We start from the raw sequence: 22,364 nt of genomic DNA on the forward strand, positions 1-22,364 counted from the left end.
TTAGTGGAATGAGTGGACATGTGGCAGATGAAATCTAATGCAGAAAATTATGAAGTGATTCATTTTGGTTGGAAGAACAAGGAGAGGCAATATAAATTAAAGGGTACAATTCTAAAGGGGGTGCAGGAGCAGAGGGACCTGGGGGTATATGTGCAGAAATCGTTGAAGGCTGCCGGGCAGTTTATGAAAGTAGTTAATCGAGGATAAGGGATCCTGGGCTTTATAAATAGCAGCATAGAGTACAAGAACAAGGAAGTTATGATGAACCTGAAAAATCACTGGTTTGGCCTCAACTGGAGTATTGTGTCCAGTTCCAGGCATCACACTTTAGGAAGGATGTTAAGGCATTAGGGAGAGTGCAGAATAGATTCACAAAATTGGTTCTAGGGATGAGGAACTTCAGTTATGTGGATATGTTGGAGAAGCTGGGGCTGTTCTGCTCAGAGAAGAGAAGGTTGAGAGGAGATATGATAGAGGTGTTCAAAATAGGGTCTAGACAGAGTAGATAGGGAGAAACTGTTTCCATTGGCTGAAAGATCCAGAACCAGAGGACATGGATTAAGAGTGATTAGCAAAAGAAGCAACAGCGACATGAGGAAAAACCTTTTGACGCAGCGAGTGGTTAGGATCTGGAATGCACTGCCTGAGAGTGTGGGGGAGGCAGATTCATTTGAGGCCTTCAAAGAGAATGGGATAATTATCTGAAGAGAAGAAACTTGCAGGGCTACAGGGAAAAGGCAGGGGATTGGGAGTAGGTGAGTTGCTCTTACAGAGAGCCGACATGGACACAATGGGCTGAATGGCCTCCTCCTGTGCTGTAACCATTCAATGATTCTCTGAAAATTGAAGTCAATGGGAATAAGGGGGAAAACTCCCCACTGGCTGGATTCATACCTAGCACAAAGGAAGATGGTTGTGGTTGTTGGAGGCCAATCATTCTCAGCCCAGGACATCACTGCAGGAGTTCCTCAGGGTAGTGTCCTAGCCCAACCATCTTCAGCTGCTTCATCAATGACCTTCCTAGTGCATAAATCACAAAAGGTTAGTATGCAGGTACAGCAAGTAATTAGGAAAGCTAATACAATGTTATCATTTATTGTGATAGGAATTGAATACACAAGTAGGGAGGTTATGCTTCAGTTATACAGGGAATTGGTGAGACCACATCTGGAGTACTGTGTACAGTATTGATCTCCTTATTTAAGGAAGGATGTAAATGCATTGGAAGCAGTTCAGAGACGGTTTACTAGATTAATACGGGCAGGTTGTCTAATGAGGAAAGGTTGGACAGTCTAGGCTTGTATCCGCTGGAGTTTAGGAGAGTAAGAGGTGACTTGATTGAAACATATAAGATCCTGAGGGGTCTTGACAGGGTGAATATGGAAGTGATGTTTCCCCTTGTGGAAGAATCTTGAACTAGGGGTCACTGTTTAAAAATAAGGGGTCACCCATTTAATATAGAGCTGAGGAGAAATATTTTCTCTCAGAGGGTCGTGAGTCTTTGGAATTCTCTTCCTCAAAAGGTGGTGGAAGCAAAGTCTTTGAATATTTTTAAGGCAGAGGTCGATAGATTTTTGATAAGCAAGGGGGTGAAAGGTTACTGGGGGTAGGCAAGAATGTGGAGTTGAGGTTACAATCAGATCAGCCATGATCTTATTGAATGGCGGGGCAGGCTCGAGGGGCCGAGTGGCCTACTCCTGCTCCTAATTCATATGTTCGTATGATTCCTCCATATCCGGCAACTGCAGGCCAATCAGTCTATTGTTGTTGGCGGGAAAACTTTTAGAGACAATAATCTGGGAAAAAATTAATTGACATTTGGAAAAGTATGGGCTAATAATGAAAGTCAGCAAATATTTGTTAAAAAGAAATCATATTGAACTAATGAGATGAAGTTCTTTGATGAAGTAACAGAGAGGTTGGATGAGGGTAGTGTGGGTGTTTTGGAAATACATGTGCTTTCAAAAGAAGTTGGACAGAGTACCAACTCTTAGACTTGTTAGTGACATAAAAGCCCATGAGATTCAAGGAACAGTGGCAGCATGGATACAAAATTAGCTGTGGGACAGAAAGCAGAGAGTGGTGGTGAGCAGTTGTTTATCAGACTGGAGGGAAGTGTGCAGTGATGTCCTCCAGCAGTCAGTAGTACAACCACTGCTCTTCTTGATATATGTATATTAAATACCTGGGCTTTAGCATGTAGAGCAAAATTACAAAGTTTGCAGCAGACACGGAACTCAGAAATGTAGTAAAACATGAGGAAAATAAAAGACACCAGGAGGCCATAGATACACTGATGAAATTCAGTCACAGGGTAGATGACATTTAATGCAGAGAAGTGTGATGTAATACATTTTGGTAGGAAGAATGAGGAAAGGCAATTTGAATTAAATGGCTCAAGTTTAAAGAGGGTGCGGGAACAGAGAGAGCTGAGGATGTAAGTACTCAAATCTTTGAAGGTGGCAGGACAAGTGGAGAAGACTGTCAAAAAAGGCTTGTGGAATGCTTGTCTTTATTAAGAGAGGAACAGAGTATAAAAGCAAGAAAGTTATGCTAAACCTATATAAAACACTGATTAGAGCTGAGCTGGAGTAGATTGTGTTTAATTGTGGGCACCTCACTTTAGGAAGGATATCAATACTGTAGTGAGGATGCAGAAGAGATTTATTAGAATGATACCTGGGATGAGGGACTTCAGTTCTGTGGAGAGTCTGGAAACGTTGGGATTGTTCTCCTTAGAGCAGAGAAGGTTAAAGGGAGAGCTAATGAAGGGGTTCCAAATCATGAATGGCTTTGATACAGTAAATAAAGAGAAACTTTCCAGTTGCAGAAGGGTCGATAACAGATTTTAGGTGATTGGCAAAAGAACCAGAGGCAACTTGAGGAAACATTTTTTAACACAAAGCATTGCTGTGATCGGGAATGCTCTATCAATAGGCATGATGGGCTGAATGGCCTCCTTCTGTGCTGTATCATTCCATAAGGTCAAAAGTGGGGATGTTCACGAAGAATTGCACAGTGTTCAGTTGCATTCGCAACTCCTCAGATAATGAAGCAGTGTGTGCCCGCATGCAGCAAGACTTGGACCAACCACATAAATAAGGTGGCTACAAGAGCAGGACAGAGGCTGGGAATTCCGCGGCGAGTAACCCACCTCCTGACTCCCCAAAGCCTGTCCACCATCTACAAGGCACAAGTCAGGAATGTGATGGAATACTCTCCACTTGCCTGGATGGGTGCTGCTCCAACACCATCACCTTCCAGGACAACACCACTCGGGAAGCTCGACACCATCCAGCACAAATCAGCCCACTTCATTGGCACCCCATCCACCACCTTAAACATTCACTCCCTACACCACTGACACACAGTGGCAGCAGTGTGTACCATCTACAAGATGCACTGCAGCAATGCACCAAGGCCCTTTGACAGCACCTTCCAAACCCGTAACATCTACCAACTAGAAGGACAAAGGCAGTAGATGCATGGGAACATCACCACCTGCAATTTTCTCTACAAGCCACACACCATCCTGACTTGGAAATATATCACTGTTCCTTCAGTGTCACTGGGTCAAAATCCCAGAACTCCCTTCCTAACAGCACTGTTGGTGTACCTACCCCACATGGACTGCAGTGGGTTTTTTATGCTCATTCTTGGGATGTGGGTGTCGCTTGCTAGGCCAGCATTTATTGCCCATCCCTAATTGCCCTTGAGAAGGTGGTGGTGAGTGGCCATATTGAACCACTGCAGTCCATGTGAGGTAGGTACACCCAATGTGCTGTTAGGAAGGGAATTCCAGGATTTTGACCCAGCGGTTCAAGAAGGCATAGGATGTCATTTGTGACTTTGATAAGAGCCTTCTCAGTGCTTCATTTCATTCCCATTGGAAAGAGCTTGCATTCATACAGTATGTTCAGGATGCCTGAAAGCACTACCCAACTTCCGATGAAGGGTCACTGACCTGAAACGTTAACTCTGCTTCTCTTTCCACAGATGCTGCCAGACCTGCTGAGTGATTCCAGCATTTCTTGTTTTTATTAACCCAACTTCTCTTCCTGGCTGCATGTTAGTTGCTCCTGTTAACAGCTCCCTCTTGTCACATGTGCAAGATGTATGATGATGAAAAATTATGGACAAAAACTGAAGAGTTATAAAAATTCACTTGGTCTAAATGAACAATGTGCTCCAAGCTGGCCAACGAAGAAAAAGGCCTTTGTATATTCAAACTGTCTGACAGGGACAAAAGAATATCTTCAAAGCTAAGAGGTGTCAATTACACTCATCCCACACCCATCCTAAAATATTCCCGAATTGAATGGGCTCTTCTGAAACAAAGAAGGTGTAAAGTGGAAACATCATAACTGGATTATTCTCATTCTGGACCCATCAAGAGACCCTTTTAAATTGATTAAGTTCTTCTGAAACAAAGTAGGTGTGAAGTAGCCATGTCCTGGGCCATTGTGTGATCACAATGGGGGAAGAGACCAAAGCATCTCCTACCAGGAGGCGAGATGTAATAGATCTCTACCTTAAAAGACAGCCCGGAGGGAGAGAGAGAAAGGGAGGTACTCAGAAAACAGCATCCAAGAAGCTTGTTTTCCAGCAAACCAGAAGGGACGTGCTCTGCTGTAAAATTCTATATCTACACTTACACATACAGCAGTGAATTACAAGTGATCCATTGTCTTCAACTGAACTTTCAACCAAGAGCAAAATCTACAGACACCTCAGGCCTGCAACCAATGAGAACTTGACTTCAGCAGGTTTGCTGTGTCCCCCCTATCTTTTAAATCCCCTTACACCTTTTCCTCTCTATCTGTCGTGTGTTTGTGTGTTCGTGTGCATGCACGCGCGAATGAATGAGTGAATGGACGTGGTTGTGATAATTTCAGGATAAGGTGCATTGATCAATAAATAATTGATTTTCTATTTTAAATCTACAAGAAAACCTGTCGCTGTCTGTTTATTTGACAAAAACAAAGGGGTGAAACCCTCATAACAAAACACACCTGCTATGATCAGGCGGGAGTTGAACAGTGGGAACCACCCACGCCCCTCACCATGTGGCCGTAATACTCTCCTCAGGTACTGTCCCTCTCCTCTTCAAATCTACCATCATCGTCCCACTTCTCAAAAAACCCACGCTTAACCCCTCTGTTCTTGCAAACCACTTTCCCATTCCCCTTCCTATCCAAAGTCCTTCAATGTGTTGTCACCTCCCAATCCTGTGCCCATCTTTCCTGCAGCTCCGTGTTTGAACCTCTACAGTCAGATTTCTGGTTCTTTGTTAAGTAAAGGTATTGAGGGATGTGGAGCAAACGCAGGTAAATGGAGTTGAGGTACAGATCAGCCATGATCTAATTGAAGGTTGGAGCAGCCTTGAAGGGTAAATGGCCTCCTGCTGTTTCTAATGCTGCTATGTTTGGCACATGAACAATATTCCACCCTCAACTTACAGTACCGAAACAGTTTAACTGGTTATTTAATTCATTACTGTTTGTGGGATCAGGGCCACCATATCTGGCGACATAACAACAGTGACCCGACCTCAAAAGCAAGTCATTGGCTGTGAAGTACTTTAGGGCATCCTGCAAACAAAGCAGAATAAGTGCAAGCTCTATACAATTGAAATGAAATGTTCATGTTATCACCCGCTCACACAATGTACGGCCATTTAAAATGGACATTGGCAGGCAATCCCTTTCAATCTGTTGCTTTCATTGTTCTGCCTGCTGCAGAACAACAAAGAACTTAGTTTCCTACATTAAACAGTGACTACACTTCAACAATACTTCATCACTTGTCATAGTTATTACAGCACAGAAAGAAGCCATTCAGCCCATCCAGTCCATGCTGGCTCTCTGTCGAGCAATCCAGTCAGTCCCATTCGGGTTGTAAAGCAATTTGGAATGTCCTGAAGATGTGAAAGGCACAACATAAATGCAAGTCTTTCTTTTAAGAGATAACAACTGATACGAAGGTGCTTCCGTTATTAATATCTTTTGAGAACTCATGTTTAAAAGATTGTGAAAATTGGTTCATTTGAAAGACTGAAGAGATTCCATGGATGCGTTTTTTTTAAAAGGGTCACTGGAAGGAGACTTTGGGTTTAAAAAAAAACACTTGCTGGAAGAGGCAATGAAGGCTAAATAAACATAAGGAGCCTTGCTGTCTATTGGAGTTATTTACAGAGACTCCGATCCAGTTCCTCGCTTGGAAGACTGTATTGACAGAGTTGGTAGTGCCATGTTTCTTATCAAAATAAATTTATTAATGGGATACTGGTAGTTTCCTTTAACAGTGGCGCAGTGGTTAGCACCGCAGCCTCACAGCTCCAGCGACCCGGGTTCAATTCTGGGTACTGCCTGTGTGGTGTTTGCAAGTTCTCCCTGTGTCTGCGTGTGTTTCCTCCGGGTGCTCTGGTTTCCTCCCACAGCCAAAGACTTGCAGATTGATAGGTAAATTGGCCATTATAAATTGCCCCTAGTATAGGTAGGTGGTTGGAATATGGGATCAGTGTCGGTTTAGTATAAATGGGTGGTTGATGGTCGGCACAGACTCGGTGGGCCGAAGGGCCTGTTTCAGTGCTATATCTCTAAATAAAATAAAATCCCGAGCTAAAGAAATATCGGCCCTTGTCACACCAGACGGTGTTAAGACCAAGGTGGGAGGAGTGCACTGTTTATTATAGTTCCCGTTCTCCACAGGTCACAGCATTTATTTAAATTTTTTCCTGCTTATCGATACAGTCAATCATATAGATTCTATTTTTTATCCCTGAATAAAACACACCAACTAGGTTTCTTTAATAAACAACAAAATTATCAGATCATTATAAACCAAGCCTTAGGAAAGAATAAACACACAGAGTGAAATATTAAAGTTCCCTTTTTACCTTAGCCCTCACACACACACCCACCCACACATACTGTTTAACCGGAAAAAATAAGCGTACTTGCGTTTCAGCGCTCTGTTACAAAAAAAATCAAACAAAAAACACCTGTGTTAAATACTTGCTAATTCTTGAAGAAGAATGAAAAGGTACGGAAAGATGTCCTTCATTTTGGTTTAACGTCCCAAATGCATGTAGACGGCTGTCGCTGGGCTCTTCCTAGAGCAGTTCTTTTCAGGCAATATTGAAGGTCAGTTTGGGTAGGCTTCCAGGAAATGCAGCAACAGGGGTTTCAGACACAGGCCTTACAGGAGGATGCTGCTATAGTTTCACTTGCTTTTTAGCTCCTCGAGAGATGGACAACTGTCAGGCTTTTTCCAAACTGCTGGAACAGACTGAGTTGGGGTGGTTTGTTCCTCTTGACAAGTTTTCTCCAACTGTCTTTTCAAACTATTGTCCATATACAAACTCGCTGTCCAAAGCGAAACCATAAACAATGTCACAATGCCTCCTAACCTCTATAAATCTTGACCTGTCACTTCTCTGTAAATATCTTCCGCAATTCAAAAAACAACCACTGCTGGGTAATTATTTGAAAACAGGTGCCTTCCAGTAACTGTTTATTTTCAAAGCCACACCTCTCAGTGACCCTTGGAGGAATTAAACTTCATTTGTAAATGCGTTTCATGACAAAGTCTGGAAAAATAGATGAAAAGATTTGAAAACACATTTTCACACTCATACTCAATCACTTTTTACCTGCAGCTAATACAGTTCTGCTTTGTTCCCTCTTTGCACTCAGATAACTCAAAGCAAAGTTTGATTCTAGATAAAGCATCTGCAATTACATTAGATTTGCCCGCAATGTGGATAATATTTAAGTGTTAAGGTTGCAATAGTAAATTCCATCAGAATAGTCTGGAATTCTGGTTTTTGAATTTTTCAACAAAGGCTAGGGGTTTATGATCAGTGTATACCAGTGGTGGACATAGACTTCATAGGAACAGGAGTAGGCCATTCAGCCCATCAAGCCTGCCCTGCCATTCAATATGGTCATGGATGATCATCCACTTCAATGCCTTTTTCCCACACTATCCTCATATCCCCTTAAGTCATTTATATTTAGAAATCTGTCAATCTCTGTTTTAAACAAACTCAATGACTGAGCTTCCACAGCCCTCTGGGGGAGAGAATTCCAAAGATTCATAACCCTCTGAGTAAAGAAATTTCTCCTCATCTCTGTCCTAAGTGGCTTCCCCCTTAATTTGAAATTGTGTACCCTGGTTCTAGACTCCCCACCCAGGGGAAACATCTTAGCTGCATCTACCCTGTCTATCCCTTTAAGTATTTTGTAGGTTTCAATGACGTCACCTCTCATTCTTCGAAACTCTAGAGAATACAGGCCCAGTTTCCCCAATCTCTCTTCATAGGACAGTCCCACCATCCTGGGAACAAGTCTGGTGAACCTTCGTTGCACTCCCTCCATGGCAATAATATCCTTCCTAAGGTAAGGGGACCAAAACTGCACACAGTACTCCAGGTGCGGTCTAACCAAGGTTCCATACAATTGAAGCAAGACTTCACTACTCCTGTACTCAAATCCTCTTGCGATAAAGGCTAACATACCATTAGCCTTCCTAATGTTTGCTGCACCTGCATGTTAGCTTTCAATGACTTATTGACAAGGACACCCAGTTTCGTTTGTACATCTTCACTTTCTAATGTCTTACCATTTAAGAAATACTCTGCACATCTATTCCTCCTACCAAAGTGGATTACCTCACATTTTTGTGAGTTAGGTTGTAAGGTAGTAAGTTAAAAAACAAGACCTCTAGGGTTGTAATCTCGGGATTACTCCCTGTGCCACGTGCCAGTGAGGCTAGAAATAGGAAGATAGTGCAGCTAAACACGTGGCTAAACAGCTGGTGTAGGAGGGAGGGTTTCAGATATCAGGATCATTGGGATCTCTTCTGGGACAGGTGGGACCTGTACAAGAAGGATGGGTTGCATCTAAACTGGAGGGGCACAAATATCCTGGCTGCGAGGTTTGCTAGCGTCACTCGGGAGGGTTTAAACTAGTGTGGCAAGGGTGTGGGAACCAGAGCAGCAGGACAGCAGGTGAAATAAGGCCAGTAAGACTGAGAGGACGAGCAGGCAGGGAGATGTTGCTGAGCAAGCGGGACTGGTGATCTGAAGTGTATTTGTTTCAATGCGAGAAGTATAACAGGTAAGGCAGATGAACTTAGATATTAGATTAGTACTTGGAACTATGATGTTGTTGCTATTACAGAGACTTGGTTGAGGGAAGGACAGGATTGGCAGCTTAACGTTCTGGGACTTAGATGCTTCAGGCGGGATAGAGGGGAATGTAAAAGGGTTGGGAGAGTTGCATTACTGGTTAAGGAGAATATCACAGCTGTACTGCAGGAGGACACCTCGGAGGGGTCATACAGCGAGGCAATATGGGTGGAGCTCAGGAATAGGAAGGGTGCAGTCACAATGTTGGGGGTTTACTACAGGCCTCCCAACAGGCAGCGGGATATAGAGGAGCAGATATGTAGACAGATTTTGGAAAGATGTAAAGGTAACAGAGTTGTTGTGGTGGGTGATTTTAACTTCCCCTATATTGACTGGGACTCACTTAGTGCTGGGGCTTGGATGGGGCAGAATTTGTAAGGAGCATCCAGGAGGGCTTCTTGAAACAATATGTAGATAGTCCAACTAGGGAAGGGGCCGTACTGGACCTGGTATTGGGGAATGAGCCCGGCCAGGTGGTCGAAGTTTCAGTAGGGGAGCATTTCGGGAACAGTGACCATAATTCCATAAGTTTTAAGGTACTTGTGGATAAGGATAAGAGTGGCCCCGGGGATGAAGGTGCTAAATTGGGGGAAGGCTAATTATAACAATATTAGGCAGGAACTGAAGAATTTAGATTGGGGACGGCTGTTTGAGGGTAAATCAACATCTGACATGTGGGAGTCTTTCAAACGTGAGTTGCTTAGAATCCAGGACCGGCATGTTCCTGTGAGGAGTTTGGCAAGTTTCGGGAACCTTGGATAACGCGGGATATTGTGAGCCTAGTCAAAAAGAAAAAGGAAGCATTCATAAGGGCTAGAAGGCTGGGAACAGACGAAGCCCTTGAGGAATATAAAAACAGTAGGAAGGAACTTAAGCAAGGAGTCAGGAGAGCTAAAAGGGGTCATGAAAAGTCATTGGCAAACAGGATTAAGGAGAATCCCAAGGATTTTTATATGTATATAAAGAGCAAGAGGGTCACTAGGGAAAGGGTTGGCCCACTCAAGGACAGAGGAGGGAATCTATGTGTGGAGCCAGAGGAAATAGGCGAGGTACTAAATGAGTACTTAGCATCAGTATTCACCAAAGAGAAGGACTTGGTGGTTGATGAATCTAGGGAAGGGAGTGTAGATAGTCTTGGTCATGTCGATATCAAAAAGGAGGAGGTGTTGGGCGTCTTGAAAAACATTAAGGTAGATAAATCCCCAGGGCCTGATGGGATCTACCCCAGAATACTGAGGGAGGCAAGGGAGGAAATTGCAGGGGCCTTGACAGAAATCTTTGTATCCTCAATGACTACAGGTGAGGTCCCAGAGGACTGGAGAATAGCCAATGTTGTTCCTTTGTTTAAGAAGGGTAGCAAGGATAATCCAGGAAATTACAAGCCGGTGAGCCTTACATCAGTGATAGGGAAATTATTGGAGAGGATTCTTCGAGACAGGATTTACTCCCATTTGGAAACAAATGGACTTATTAGCGAGAGGCAGCATGGTTTTGTAAAGGGGAGGTTGTGTCTCACTAACTTGATTGAGTTTTTCGAGGAAGTGACAAAGATGATTGATGCAGGAAGGGCAGTGGATGTTGTTTCTATGGACTTCAGTAAAGCCTTTGACAAGGTGCCTCATGGCAGACTGGTACAAAAGGTGAAGTCACACGGGATCAGAGGTGAGCTGGCAAGATGGATACAGAACTGGCTCGGTCATAGAAGACAGAGGGTAGCAGTGGAAGGGTGCTTTTCTGAATGGAGGGCTGTGACTAGTGGTGTTCCGCAGGGATCAGTGCTGGGACCCTTTGCTGTTTGTAGTATATATAAGTGATTTGGAGGAAAATGTAGTTGGTCTGATTAGTAAGTTTGCGGACGACACAAAGGTTGGTGGAGTTGCGGATAATGATGAGGATTGTCAGAGGATACAGCAGGATATAGATCGGTTGGAGACTTGGGCGGAGAAATGGCAGATGGAATTTAATCCGGACAAATGTGAGGTAATGCATTTTGGAAGGTCTAACACAGGTGAGAAGTGGACAGTAAATGACAGAACCCTTAGGAGTATTGCCAGGCAGAGAGATCTGGGCGTACAGGTCCACAGGTCACTGAAAGTGGCAACGCAGGTGGATAAGGTAGTCAAGAAGGCATACGGCATGCTTGCCTTCATCGGTCGGGGCATAGAGTATAAAAATTGGCAAGTCATGTTGCAGCTGTACAGAACCTTACTTAGGCCACACTTGGAATATTGCGTGCAATTCTGTTCGCCACACTACCAGAAGGACGTGGAGGCTTTGGAGAGGGTACAGAAGAGGTTTACCAGGATGTTTCCTGGTCTGGAGGGTATTAGCTATGAGGAGAGGTTGGATAAACTCAGATTGTTTTCACTGGAACGACGGAGGTGGAGGGGCGACATGATAGAGGTTTACAAAGTTATGAGTGGCATGGACAGAGTGGATAGTCAGAAGCTTTTTCCCAGGGTGGAAGAGTCAGTTACTAGGGGACATAGGTTTAAGGTGCGAGGGGCAAAGTTTAGAGGGGATGTGCGAGGCAAGTTCTTCACACAGAGGGTGGTGAGTGCCTGGAACTTGCTGCCGGGGGAGGTGGTGGAAGCAGGTACGATAGCGACGTTTAAGAGGCATCTTGACAAATACATGAATAGGATGGAAATAGAGGGATATGGACCCCGGAAGTGCAGAAGGTTTTAGTTTAGACAGGCATCAAGATCGGCGCAGGCTTGGAGGGCCGAATGGCCTGTTCCTGTGCTGTACTGTTCTTTGTTCTTTGTTGTTCTTTGTTTCCACATTATATTCCATCTGCCACGTTCTTGCCCACTCACTAAGTCTGCCCAAATCCTCTTGAAGCTGCTTTGCATCTTCCTCACATCACACATTCCCACCTAGTTTTGTGTGATCCGTGAACTTGGAAATCCTACATTTGGTCCCCACATCCAAGCACTGATCCCTGCGGTACCCCACTAGTCACAGCCTGCCAGCACAAGAATGACCCGTTTATTCTTACTCTCTGCTTTCTGCCTGTTAACCAATCCTTAATCCATGCCTGTATATTACCTCCTATCCTATGTGCTTTAATTTTGCTAACCAACCTCCTGTGGGGGACTTTATCAAAAGCCTTCTGAAAATTCAAGTATAACATGTCCAAGGACTCCCCTTTGTCAATTCTGTTAGTAACATCCTCAGAAAACTCCAACTGGTTCGTCAAACATGATTTCCCATTCACAAATCCATGTTGACTATATCTCCCTGCGAGGATATTAGTTCTGGTCCTGTTAAGGTGTAGCCCGTCCAGCTTGTCCAGGTCCCACCTGCCCCAGAACTGGTCCCAATGCCTCAGAAATCTAATGCCCTTCCTCCTACACCAGTTCTCCAGTCATGTGTTCAATTGATCAATCCTCCTATTCCTATGCTCACTAGCATGTGACACTGGGAGTAATCCTGAGATTACTGCTTTGGAGGTCCTGCTTTTTAATTTCCTTCCTAACTCCCTAAAATCTGCTTTCAGGACCTCATCCTTCTTCCTATCTATGTCATTGGTCCCAATGTGGACCACGATCTTTGGCTGTTCACCCTCCCCCAGAAGAATGTCCTGCAGCCGCTCCGTGACATCCTTGACCCTGGCACCAGGGAGACAACACACCATCCTGGAGTCACGTTTACTTCCGCAGAAATGCCTATCTGATCACCTGACTATCGAATCCCCTTTCACTAATGCTCTTCCACTCTTCTTCCTTCCCTCCTGTGCTGCTGAGCCACCCATGATACCACAGACTTTGCTCTGGCTGCACTCCCCTGAGGAACCATTGCTCTCACCAGTATCCAAAATGGAAAACTGATGAGCAAGTAAGATAGGCTTATGGGACTCCTGCACTGCCTGTCTGGTTCTCTTAGACTGCCTGGCAGTCAACCATTCCCTCTCTGCCAGCAAGCTCATAACCTGTGGTGTGACCACCTCCCTCAGCATGCTATCCACATGGTTCTCACCCTCGCAGATGCACAACAGTGACTCCAGCCGCTGCTCGAGTTCCAAAACGCAGAGCTCAAGCGTCTGCAGTCGGGAATACTTCCTGCAGATGCGCTCGTCTAGGACATGTGATGCGTCAATGACTTCCCACATACCGCAGGACGTACATTCCACTTGGCCAAGCTGACCTGCCATAACGTAACTTGCAAAACCGTTTATTACAATGAGAAGTAAAATAACTTATCAGTTACTCACCAATCAATTTTCTTCCCCTGTACCAAAGAGGGAGGCAGCTACTGGAGGCTGAAAAAGATGGAAAAAGAAAGAATGGAGCCCTTCCCTCATGCACCAAACTCCCACTTTAACTTTGTGCACTCAAATTTTTTTTAAAATTTATAAATCCCCTCCTTCCCGAATTCCTTCAATTCCAAAACTCCTTTCTTAACACTGTGCCCTCCAGCAGCACTCAATGCAGACAAGGAGCACTGGGAATCCCCTGGATTTATATTTTTGCAAACAATTCTGTGTCAGCTCTGCTGGAGCTTTGCTGCAGCTCAGAAACCAGTTTAAGCTAGCTACCTAATTAACTTGCTACATCTACTCTCAGAGTGTCAGTGTACCCCTGTTTAAAACGGCAAGAAACCTAACATACCTCTTAACTGAAACAGGAATTTCAATTAATTGCTAGATGTAAAAAAAAACTAGTCTTGAGAGATAAACCCTTAATATTCACTCACTTACCAAACTCCCTTCTTTACACTCAGTGCAGACCTTCAAAATGCTTAAGAACCAATAATAAACTTAGACTTTCTTTTTCTGTTGTTGACTATCTTTTTTGCTGTCTTTAGATTCTGTCTCACTATTTCTTTCGAGATACAGTACTAAAACAGGCCCTTCGGCCCACCGAGTCTGCCAACCAACAACCACCCATTTATACTTCTTCTTTGGCCTCCTTATCTCGAGAGACAATGGATAAGTGCCTGGAGGTGGTCAGTGGTGTGTGGAGCAGCGCCTGGAATGGCTATAAAGGCCAATTCTAGAGTGACAGGCTCTTCCACAGGTGCTGCAGAAAAATTTGTTTGTCGGGGCTGTTACACAGTTGGCTCTCCGCTTGCGCTTTTGTCTTTTTTCCTGCCAACTGCTAAGTCTGTTCGACTCGCCACGCTTTAGCCCCGCCTTTATGGCTGCCAGCCAGCTCTGGTGAACGCTGGCAACTGACTCCCACGACTTGTGATCAATGTTACAGGACTTCATGTCGCGTTTGCAGACGTCTTTAAAGCGGAGACATGGACGGCCGGTGGGTCTGATGCCAGTGGCGAGCTCGCTGTACAATGTGTCTTTGGGGATCCTGCCATCTTCCATGCGGCTCACATGGCCAAGCCATCTCAAGCGCCGCTGATTCAGTAGTGTGTACAAGCTGGGGATGTTGGCCGCCTCGAGGACTTCTGGGTTGGATATAAGGTCCTGCCACCTGATGCCAAATATTCTCCGGAGGCAGCGATGTTGGAATGAATTGAGACGTCGCTCTTGGCTGACATACGTTGTCCAGGCCTCGCTGCCATAGAACAAGGTACTGAGGACACAGGCTTGATACACTCGGACTTTTGTGTTCCGTGTCAGTGCGCCATTTTCCCACACTCTCTTGGCCAGTCTGGACATAGCAGTGGAAGCCTTTCCCATGCGCTTGTTGATTTCTGCATCTAGAGACAGGTTACTGGTGATAGTTGAGCCTAGGTAGGTGAACTCTTGAACCACTTCCAGAGCGTGGTCGTCAATATTGATGGATGGAGCATTTCTGACGTCCTGCCCCATGATGTTCGTTTTCTTGAGGCTGATGGTTAGGCCAAATTCATTGCAGGCAGCCGCAAACCTGTGATGAGACTCTGCAGGCACTCTTCAGTATGAGATATTAAAGCAGCATCGTCAGCAAAGAGGAGTTCCCTGATGAGGACTTTCCGTACTTTGGACTTCGCTCTTAGACGGGTAAGGTTGAACAACCTGCCCCCTGATCTTGTGTGGAAGAAAATTCCTTCTTCAGAAGACTTGAACACATGTGAAAGCAGCAGGGAGAAGAAAATCCCAAAAAGTGTGAGTGCGAGAACACAGCCCTGTTTCACACCATTAATGCTAACCCTCCAGTAATTCCATATTCCCTACCACCTACCTACACTAAGGGAAATTTACAATGGCCACTTTACCTATCACTTGCAAGTCTTTGGCTGTGGGAGGAAACCAGAGCACCCGGCGAAAACCCACACGGTCAGAGGGAGAACTTGCAAACTCCACACAGGCAGTACCCAGAATCAAACCCGGGTCCCTGGAGCTGTGAGGCTGCGGTGCTAACCACTGCGCCATTGTGCCGCCCCAAGTTAGCTTTTTGGAAAAGTATCCCACTGGCTTTTCTAAGCCTGATTCATCGTCTTGTAGCAGGACTGCACCGACCCCCAGGTCACCAGCATCAGTTGCTACCTTGAAGGGTTTAGTGAAATTTGGGGCAGCCAACACTAATTCATTGATGAAAATTGCTTTCAGTCTCTCAAAGGATGCTTGGCACCCCCTTGACAACACTACCTTGGATTTCTTTTTTTTGTAGAAAATCTGTCAGTGGTGCAGCTATAGGGCTGAAATTCGGTCCAAACTTGTGGCAGAAACCACACAAGCCCCAAAACCTCATGATTTCTCGTTTAGTCTAAGGGGTAGGGAACTCCACCAGTGCTTGCACTTTTCCTATTTTTGGCAACACTTGTCCTTGCCCTACTATATGCACAAGGTAGGTTAGTTTTGATTTCGCAAATTCACATTTGGCAAGGTTTATAAGTAAATCAGCCGATTGTAATTTTCTAAACAGAGCTTCTAGTTGGTCCAAGTGGCCCTTCCAAGAATCACTGTGTACCAGCACATCATCAAGGTAAACTGCACAGTTAGGAACACTAGCTACCACATGGGTCATTCGTCTCTGAAAGGTTGTTGGGGCATTTTTTTAGCCTGAATGGCATCACTCGGCATTGAAAAAGACCGTCTGGTGTGACAAAGGCCAATATTTCTTTAGTTTGGGGTGTTAAAGGAGCTTGCTGGTATCTCTTTAACAAATCTATTTTTGTAAGAAACTTGACAATGTTCACTCTGTCAATATAGTCTCCCACGCAAGGAATTGGGTAGGAATCTGCCTTTGTTACTGCATTATCCTTTCTGTAGTCTATGCAGAATCTAGTTGAACTATCAGCCTTAGGCAGTAACAGCACTGGGGAACTCCAGCTGCTTTGACCAGGTTCAATTAGCTGGTTTTCCAACATGTATTAGATTTCTGATTTTACCTGGGCCAGTTTCTCTGGATGTAAGCAGTAAGGATGCTGTTTTATAGGAAAGGATTCCCCTACATCCACATCATGTGTGGCTTATCCTTCCAGACTCCTTTAAATGCTGTGAGTAGCTTTGTTAGGACTTCTTGTTGTTCTGCATCTAAATATGCAAGCATGGTGTCCAGTTACCCTAACAATTAAGTATTAGCTAACTGGATAGCAGGAGGTTCAATTTGAGAATTGTCTAAGCCTCCTTCAGTCTCATCCTCACTATCCCTTTCATCCTTCACTGTCTCTGCTACCTGCCATACCTGTGCTTGCTTATCCTGCTCCCGACAATTATATTGTTTCAACATATTGATATGGCACAGCTGATTATTATTCCGGCTATCTGGGGTGTCAATCAAATAATTTACCAATTCTCTTGACAACTTTATATGGTCCACTGAACCATGCTTTCAGCAGTTCACCCTGTCAAGGCAGTAACACTAACACATCATCCCCTGGTTGAAATGTTTGGGTCTTGATCCGCTTGTCTCCCCATTTCTTCATGGTTGTTTGTGAAGCTTTAAGATGTTCCTGAGCCACTTTGCAGGCTCTCGTGAGCCGTTCCCAGAACACGGACACATAATCTAACACAGAAGATTCATCCCTCTGTTCTGAAAACCTTTCTTTCATTAGTTTTAGAGGACATCTTATCTCATGTCCGTAAACTAATTCAAAAGGCCTAAAACCTGTAAGCTCATTAGGTGAATCCCTAGTGGAAAACAAAAGAAATTCTAGCCCTTTATCCCAATCATGGGGATATTCATGACAGTATGCCCTGATCATCATTTTGAGGGTCTGATGGTACCATTCTAGAGCTCTGTCTGTGGGTGGTATGCTGAAGACTTTAACTGTCATACCCAAATTATCCATAACTTCTTGAGATATATTAGACACAAATTGGAGCATTGATCCGACTGAATCTCAATGGGTAATCCATATCTAGTGAAGAATTGGGTTAACTGCTCTACCACTACCTTAGCAGTTATTATCTTCATGGGAATGGCTTCCGGGAGTCGAGTAGCCATATCCATGATGGTGAGTATATATTAGTGTCCCACTTTTGTTTTCGGTAAAGGTCCTATACAGTCTACCAACGTCCTACTAAATGGTTCCCCAAAAATTGATATGGGAATTAGAGGTGCCTGTTTTATGGAAGGTTGCGGTTTTCCCACAATCTGGTACGTATGGCATGTTTTACAAAACTGCACCACGTCCTTGGAAATACCTGGTCAGTAAAAATGTTGACTTATATATGTGATTGGGTCTTGTGGATCCCCCTGTGTCCCGCTATAGGAATTTCATGGGCTATCCTTAATATTTCCCGGCGATACTCGGGCAGTACCGCTATCTGGTCAACAACTGTCCATTCTACATCCGCAGGTCTGTGAGGAGGTCTCCACTTCCTCATCAGAATCCCATCTTTAACATAATAGCCTTCTGGAACTCCTTTTGCCTCAGCTTCTGTTAGAGCTGATTGTGCCACTTTATTTAACACTGATCGGTTTGCTGAGCCGTGATCAGAGAAGACTCATTGAACATTTCCTTTGGATTATCCAAATCTCCAAAGTAAGTTCCAGATATTCGACTATCTGATGGTGCCAGTTTTACCTCCCACAATGGAACTTGTTTATCCATTGCACTGGTTACTACACATGAAGGAAAAATTCCTGGAACCTTTTCCTGCAACTGTTCTGTCTCCTTAACTTCACTTGGTTTTTCTGTGACTACTGGAGAAGCTACTAACTTCGCTCCGTCCAAATCATTCCCCAGGAGTAGGTCAACTCCATCTACAGGCAAACTACGGACGACTCCTACAGTTACCATTCCAGACATTAGGTCACACTCCAGGTGCACCCGACACAAATACCCGATACCATTCACTAAAACCTGGGATTCAGTGCACTCTCTGGTGGAAATGTTATGCCTTTCCCTAACAAAAGAGTTTGTGTGGCTCCTGTATCCCTAAGTATAACTCTCGGCTTACCTGCCTCGCTTGAGGGAAAGGGAGTTACTTTTTTTTTCAACAAGAATTCCCTCTAAGTTCCAAGTAGCTTATTCACAACCCCTTTGCACTCACAGTGGTTTTTGTATTTAGCCTTACAGCTGCAGTTAGAGCTACAGCCTGATCTGTTGTACTCTCGGTCAGGACCCCTTTCTTTTCATTGGATTTGTGTACCCCAATAAATCCCATGGATTTACCTCGCAACTTGCAGCATTCTGCTCGAAGGTCTCCCCACCTTGTGACAATGGTAATATTTAGGCTTGTGGATCTCAGCTCCACCCTCAGCATCTTCCTTTCAGGCCTGAGGATGCAATCCTGGGGTGTTCCCAGCTGTCCCTTCTTGTCCCCGGCTACTTGCCTTCCTTTCACCCTCCCACCTTCTATCCTTCTCAGGTTTATCGGGATGACGGACAAAGGGTTTGGACTTATATACAAGCTCATATTTATCAGCAACTTCTACTGCCTGTCTGGCTGTTGAAACCTCCTGGTTCTCTACATGGGTTCTTACTAACGAAGGGAGTGAATTTTTAAATTCTTCCCGGAGAATTAGTTCCCTAAACGTGACATCGACCTTTAGTTTCCATATCCATTGATCAAAATTAAGTTGCTTTACTGTCTCAAATTCTATATAAGTCTGGCCAGACAATCTCCGAGGTTCCGAAATTTCTGTTGGTAAGCTTCAGGGACTTACTCATATGCAATGAGAATAGCCTTTTTTGCCATCTCATAATCTGCAGAAACCTCCTCAGAAAGCATGACATAACATTCATGAGCTCTGCCCATCAACCTGCTTTGCACAAGCAAAGTCCAGCTTTCCTTTGGCCACTTCATCTGTGTGGCTATCTTTTCAAAAGAAATAATAAATGCTTCTACATCTCTTTCCTCAAACTTGGAAAGGGGTTGTACAAATTTAAACAGCTCTCGGCTGGGTTCTGGGCTGGAGTCAGATCTTTCCTCACCAGAATTTTCCTTGATGTCAAGGCCACCCTGTTGTCTTAATTCCAGCTTTTTAACTTTGAATTCCCGTCTTTCTCTTTCTCTTTGAAATTCTAGTTCAATTTTTTTCATTATTAATTCTTTTTCAAGCTCCAGTTTTTTCAATTTTTCCTGCTTAAGTTTCTTTATCTGTCATGGATTTCAACTAATTCAACTGCACAACCCTTTGGTTTGCTTTCTTCTTCCAATTTCAAATATTGTGCTTTCACTTCAATTATGTCTGCTTTTTTAGCTCTAACACCAACAATTCTGCCAAATCCTTTAGTTAAATTTCTTAAATCACTCAGGGATACATCCTGCTTCCCCAGAAAAGTCGCAGCAACTGACAAAGACATTCCAGTCGAGTAAACTTTAATCTACTGCACAAGAAACCTGTTGTTTTCCCTCTTTTCATTTATTATTACCCCACTTACAAGTGTACGTTGTCGGCATTGGGTTTATTCCTCAAAGAGCCTCCAGTTATATGTTACGACTGAGGTGGGAGGAGTGCACTGTTTATTCTAGTGCCACTTCTCAATGGGTCACAACATTTATTTAAATTTTTCCCACTTACCGATGTAGTCAATCATAGACTCTATTTTTATCCTGGAATAAAACACACCAACCAGGTTTCTTTAATAAACAACAAAATTATCAGTTTATTATAAACCAAGTCTTAACCAGTAATGTAGCAAAGCATAAATGCACAGATTGAAATATTAAAGTTCCCTTTTTACCTTAGTCTCTCACACTCACACACATACACCAGTTAACCGGATAAAATAAAGGGATTTGCGTTTTAGAGCTCTGTTACAAAAAAAAGACAAAAAACACCTGCATTAAATACTTGCTAATTGTTGAAGAAGAAAGAGAAGATATGGAAAGGTGTCCTTTGCTTTGGTTTGGCGTCCCAAATGCGTGTAGACGGCTGTCGCTGGGATCTTCCTAGAACAGTTCTTTTGAAGCAATGTTGATATTAGGACCGCTGACCAAATGCTTGGTGAAAGAGGTAAATATTCAGGAACGTCTTGGAGCTTGAGAGGTTTTGGGAGGATATTCCAGAGCTCAGAAATAGAAGCCGTGCAGACTTTAGTAAAAAGTGTCTGAATGTTAATTGTATATTAATTGTATTTATTTATATGAAGGTGTAGGACATTGATTAGGGTTTCACTTTAGCTCATATAAAAAGACACTTACAGAAACAGAGATAATGGTTCATTTTGGAGGTGTACACTTGGAATTTTTCAATCTGTAAATAAATATAAGATTGAGTAAAGATTGGCTCCAGTATTATCCTTCACCAACTGGCTTTCCAGAATAGAGCAGTGAATTCTGTTTCCTGGTATCGCTAGTTAGAACTGAGTGATGTTCCAACCAGTCTAATGCTGGTAACTACCTTGTATCCTGTCTTGCTAACTATCTTGTTTTCTTTCTTGAAAAAAAAATCAGGTTCTTGTCTTTTATCACCACCCCATGGCCCATGACTTTCCATTCCTTTGGCCAGGGAATCAGATGCCAGCGCCCTGGGCGAACACCACTGACGCGCAGAAGTTGGTGCAGTTCCTGGAGACGACCCTGAACGAACGGGCAAAGCGAGGAACATTTCATGTGTCACAGGCCATCCTGACACCACAAACCAAAACGGTCATCCGGGGACTGATTGTTGGACTACGTGATTCTCTCGTTGCAAGGCTGGTTTTCAATCTGTTTCTATTCTGAGTGCTCCCTTTCCTTTTAAAAAAAAACTGTCTTAGCAATGAAAATAATCTTTTTTCTCCAAAAAGAGGCATTGTACAAAGTTGAAAATCAGGATCTGTGCCCCTCCTCCTTTCCCATAAGGATACTTGGTGCTGTTAGCTTCTAATACTCAACTGTTATTTAGTTGTTGATCTTGGCTCAGTGGCAGCATTTTCAAGAGAATAGTGGGAATGGGTGACTGCAGGTCAAGTATGTGGTTAGTTAAATAGTCGTTTGGAAGTACAGAACATGAGTATTGCTGAAAACAGAGACATTTTGTCAAAGCTTTTCGTCTTGCACTCATCAGGACAATTCGCAAGAATACCAATGTAAGGGAAAGCAACACATTTATACTGTATGAGAAGAGAGTGCTTATTGGTTGGTAAGTGGACTCTGATTGGTAGAGGCATTGCCATGGAGAATGCACCAGCTTATGGTGACTGACAGTTAACTGTCAAGTTTTTTTTGAAATTTAAACTAGGCAGCTTGACTCTGATTGGCCAAGGCATTGCCATGAGGAATAAACCAGATTAGGGGCTGCAGAGCTTTGCTTTATCTCAAGGAGGGTGGAGCCAGGAGAATGCTGGAGTAGTCGCGTCTTTGGTTCTTTGTCTTCTTTGGCCTCCTTGTCTCGAGAGACAATGGGTAAGCGCCTGGAGGTGGTCAGTGGTTTGTGGAGCAGCGCCTGGAGTAGCTATAAAGGCCAATTCTAGAGTGACAGGCTCTTCCACAGGTGCTGCAGATAAAATTGGTTGTCGGGGCTGTTACACAGTTGGCTCTCTCCTTGCACTTCTGTCTTTTTTCCTGCCAACTGCTAAGTCTCTTCGACTCGCCACGTTTTAGCCCCGCCTTTATGTCAAGTCTGAGGTAACAAAGGCATAAGTGGGACAAGTACAGAGTTGAGGTAAGGCTGCATATTGCAATGCATTCACCCCTTTGCACTATGAAATGCTAAGAGATAATGCTCCCCACGGCTGTTGTGTAAATGATGCACAAGGGAATGTTATTAGCGGGACGTCTCTGTTGAATATGGCTTTGAGAGTTTTGCTTCTTGGACCCAGTTTGCTTTATCACTTTTTGAATCTTTCTATCTCAGTCTGTCAGTTCTGGGCCCATCCAGTAGGTGGACCACTCTACAGTAATTAAACA

The 22,364-nt window shown here is 43.9% G+C and overlaps 1 protein-coding gene across 1 annotated transcript in view; it reads left to right on the forward strand.

The window, feature by feature from the left end:
* plcxd2 (phosphatidylinositol-specific phospholipase C, X domain containing 2) overlaps positions 1-22,364 on the forward strand; it is a 67,554-nt gene that overhangs the window by 39,405 nt on the left and 5,785 nt on the right. The window contains exon 3 of the mRNA XM_068040124.1: positions 20,928-21,169. Within this exon, the coding sequence (XP_067896225.1) occupies positions 20,928-21,169 (242 nt within the window). The remainder of the gene's footprint in view (positions 1-20,927; positions 21,170-22,364) is intronic.

This window comes from Heterodontus francisci, chromosome 10 (genome assembly GCF_036365525.1).
Source record: "Heterodontus francisci isolate sHetFra1 chromosome 10, sHetFra1.hap1, whole genome shotgun sequence".
Classification (NCBI taxonomy): domain Eukaryota; kingdom Metazoa; phylum Chordata; class Chondrichthyes; order Heterodontiformes; family Heterodontidae; genus Heterodontus; species Heterodontus francisci.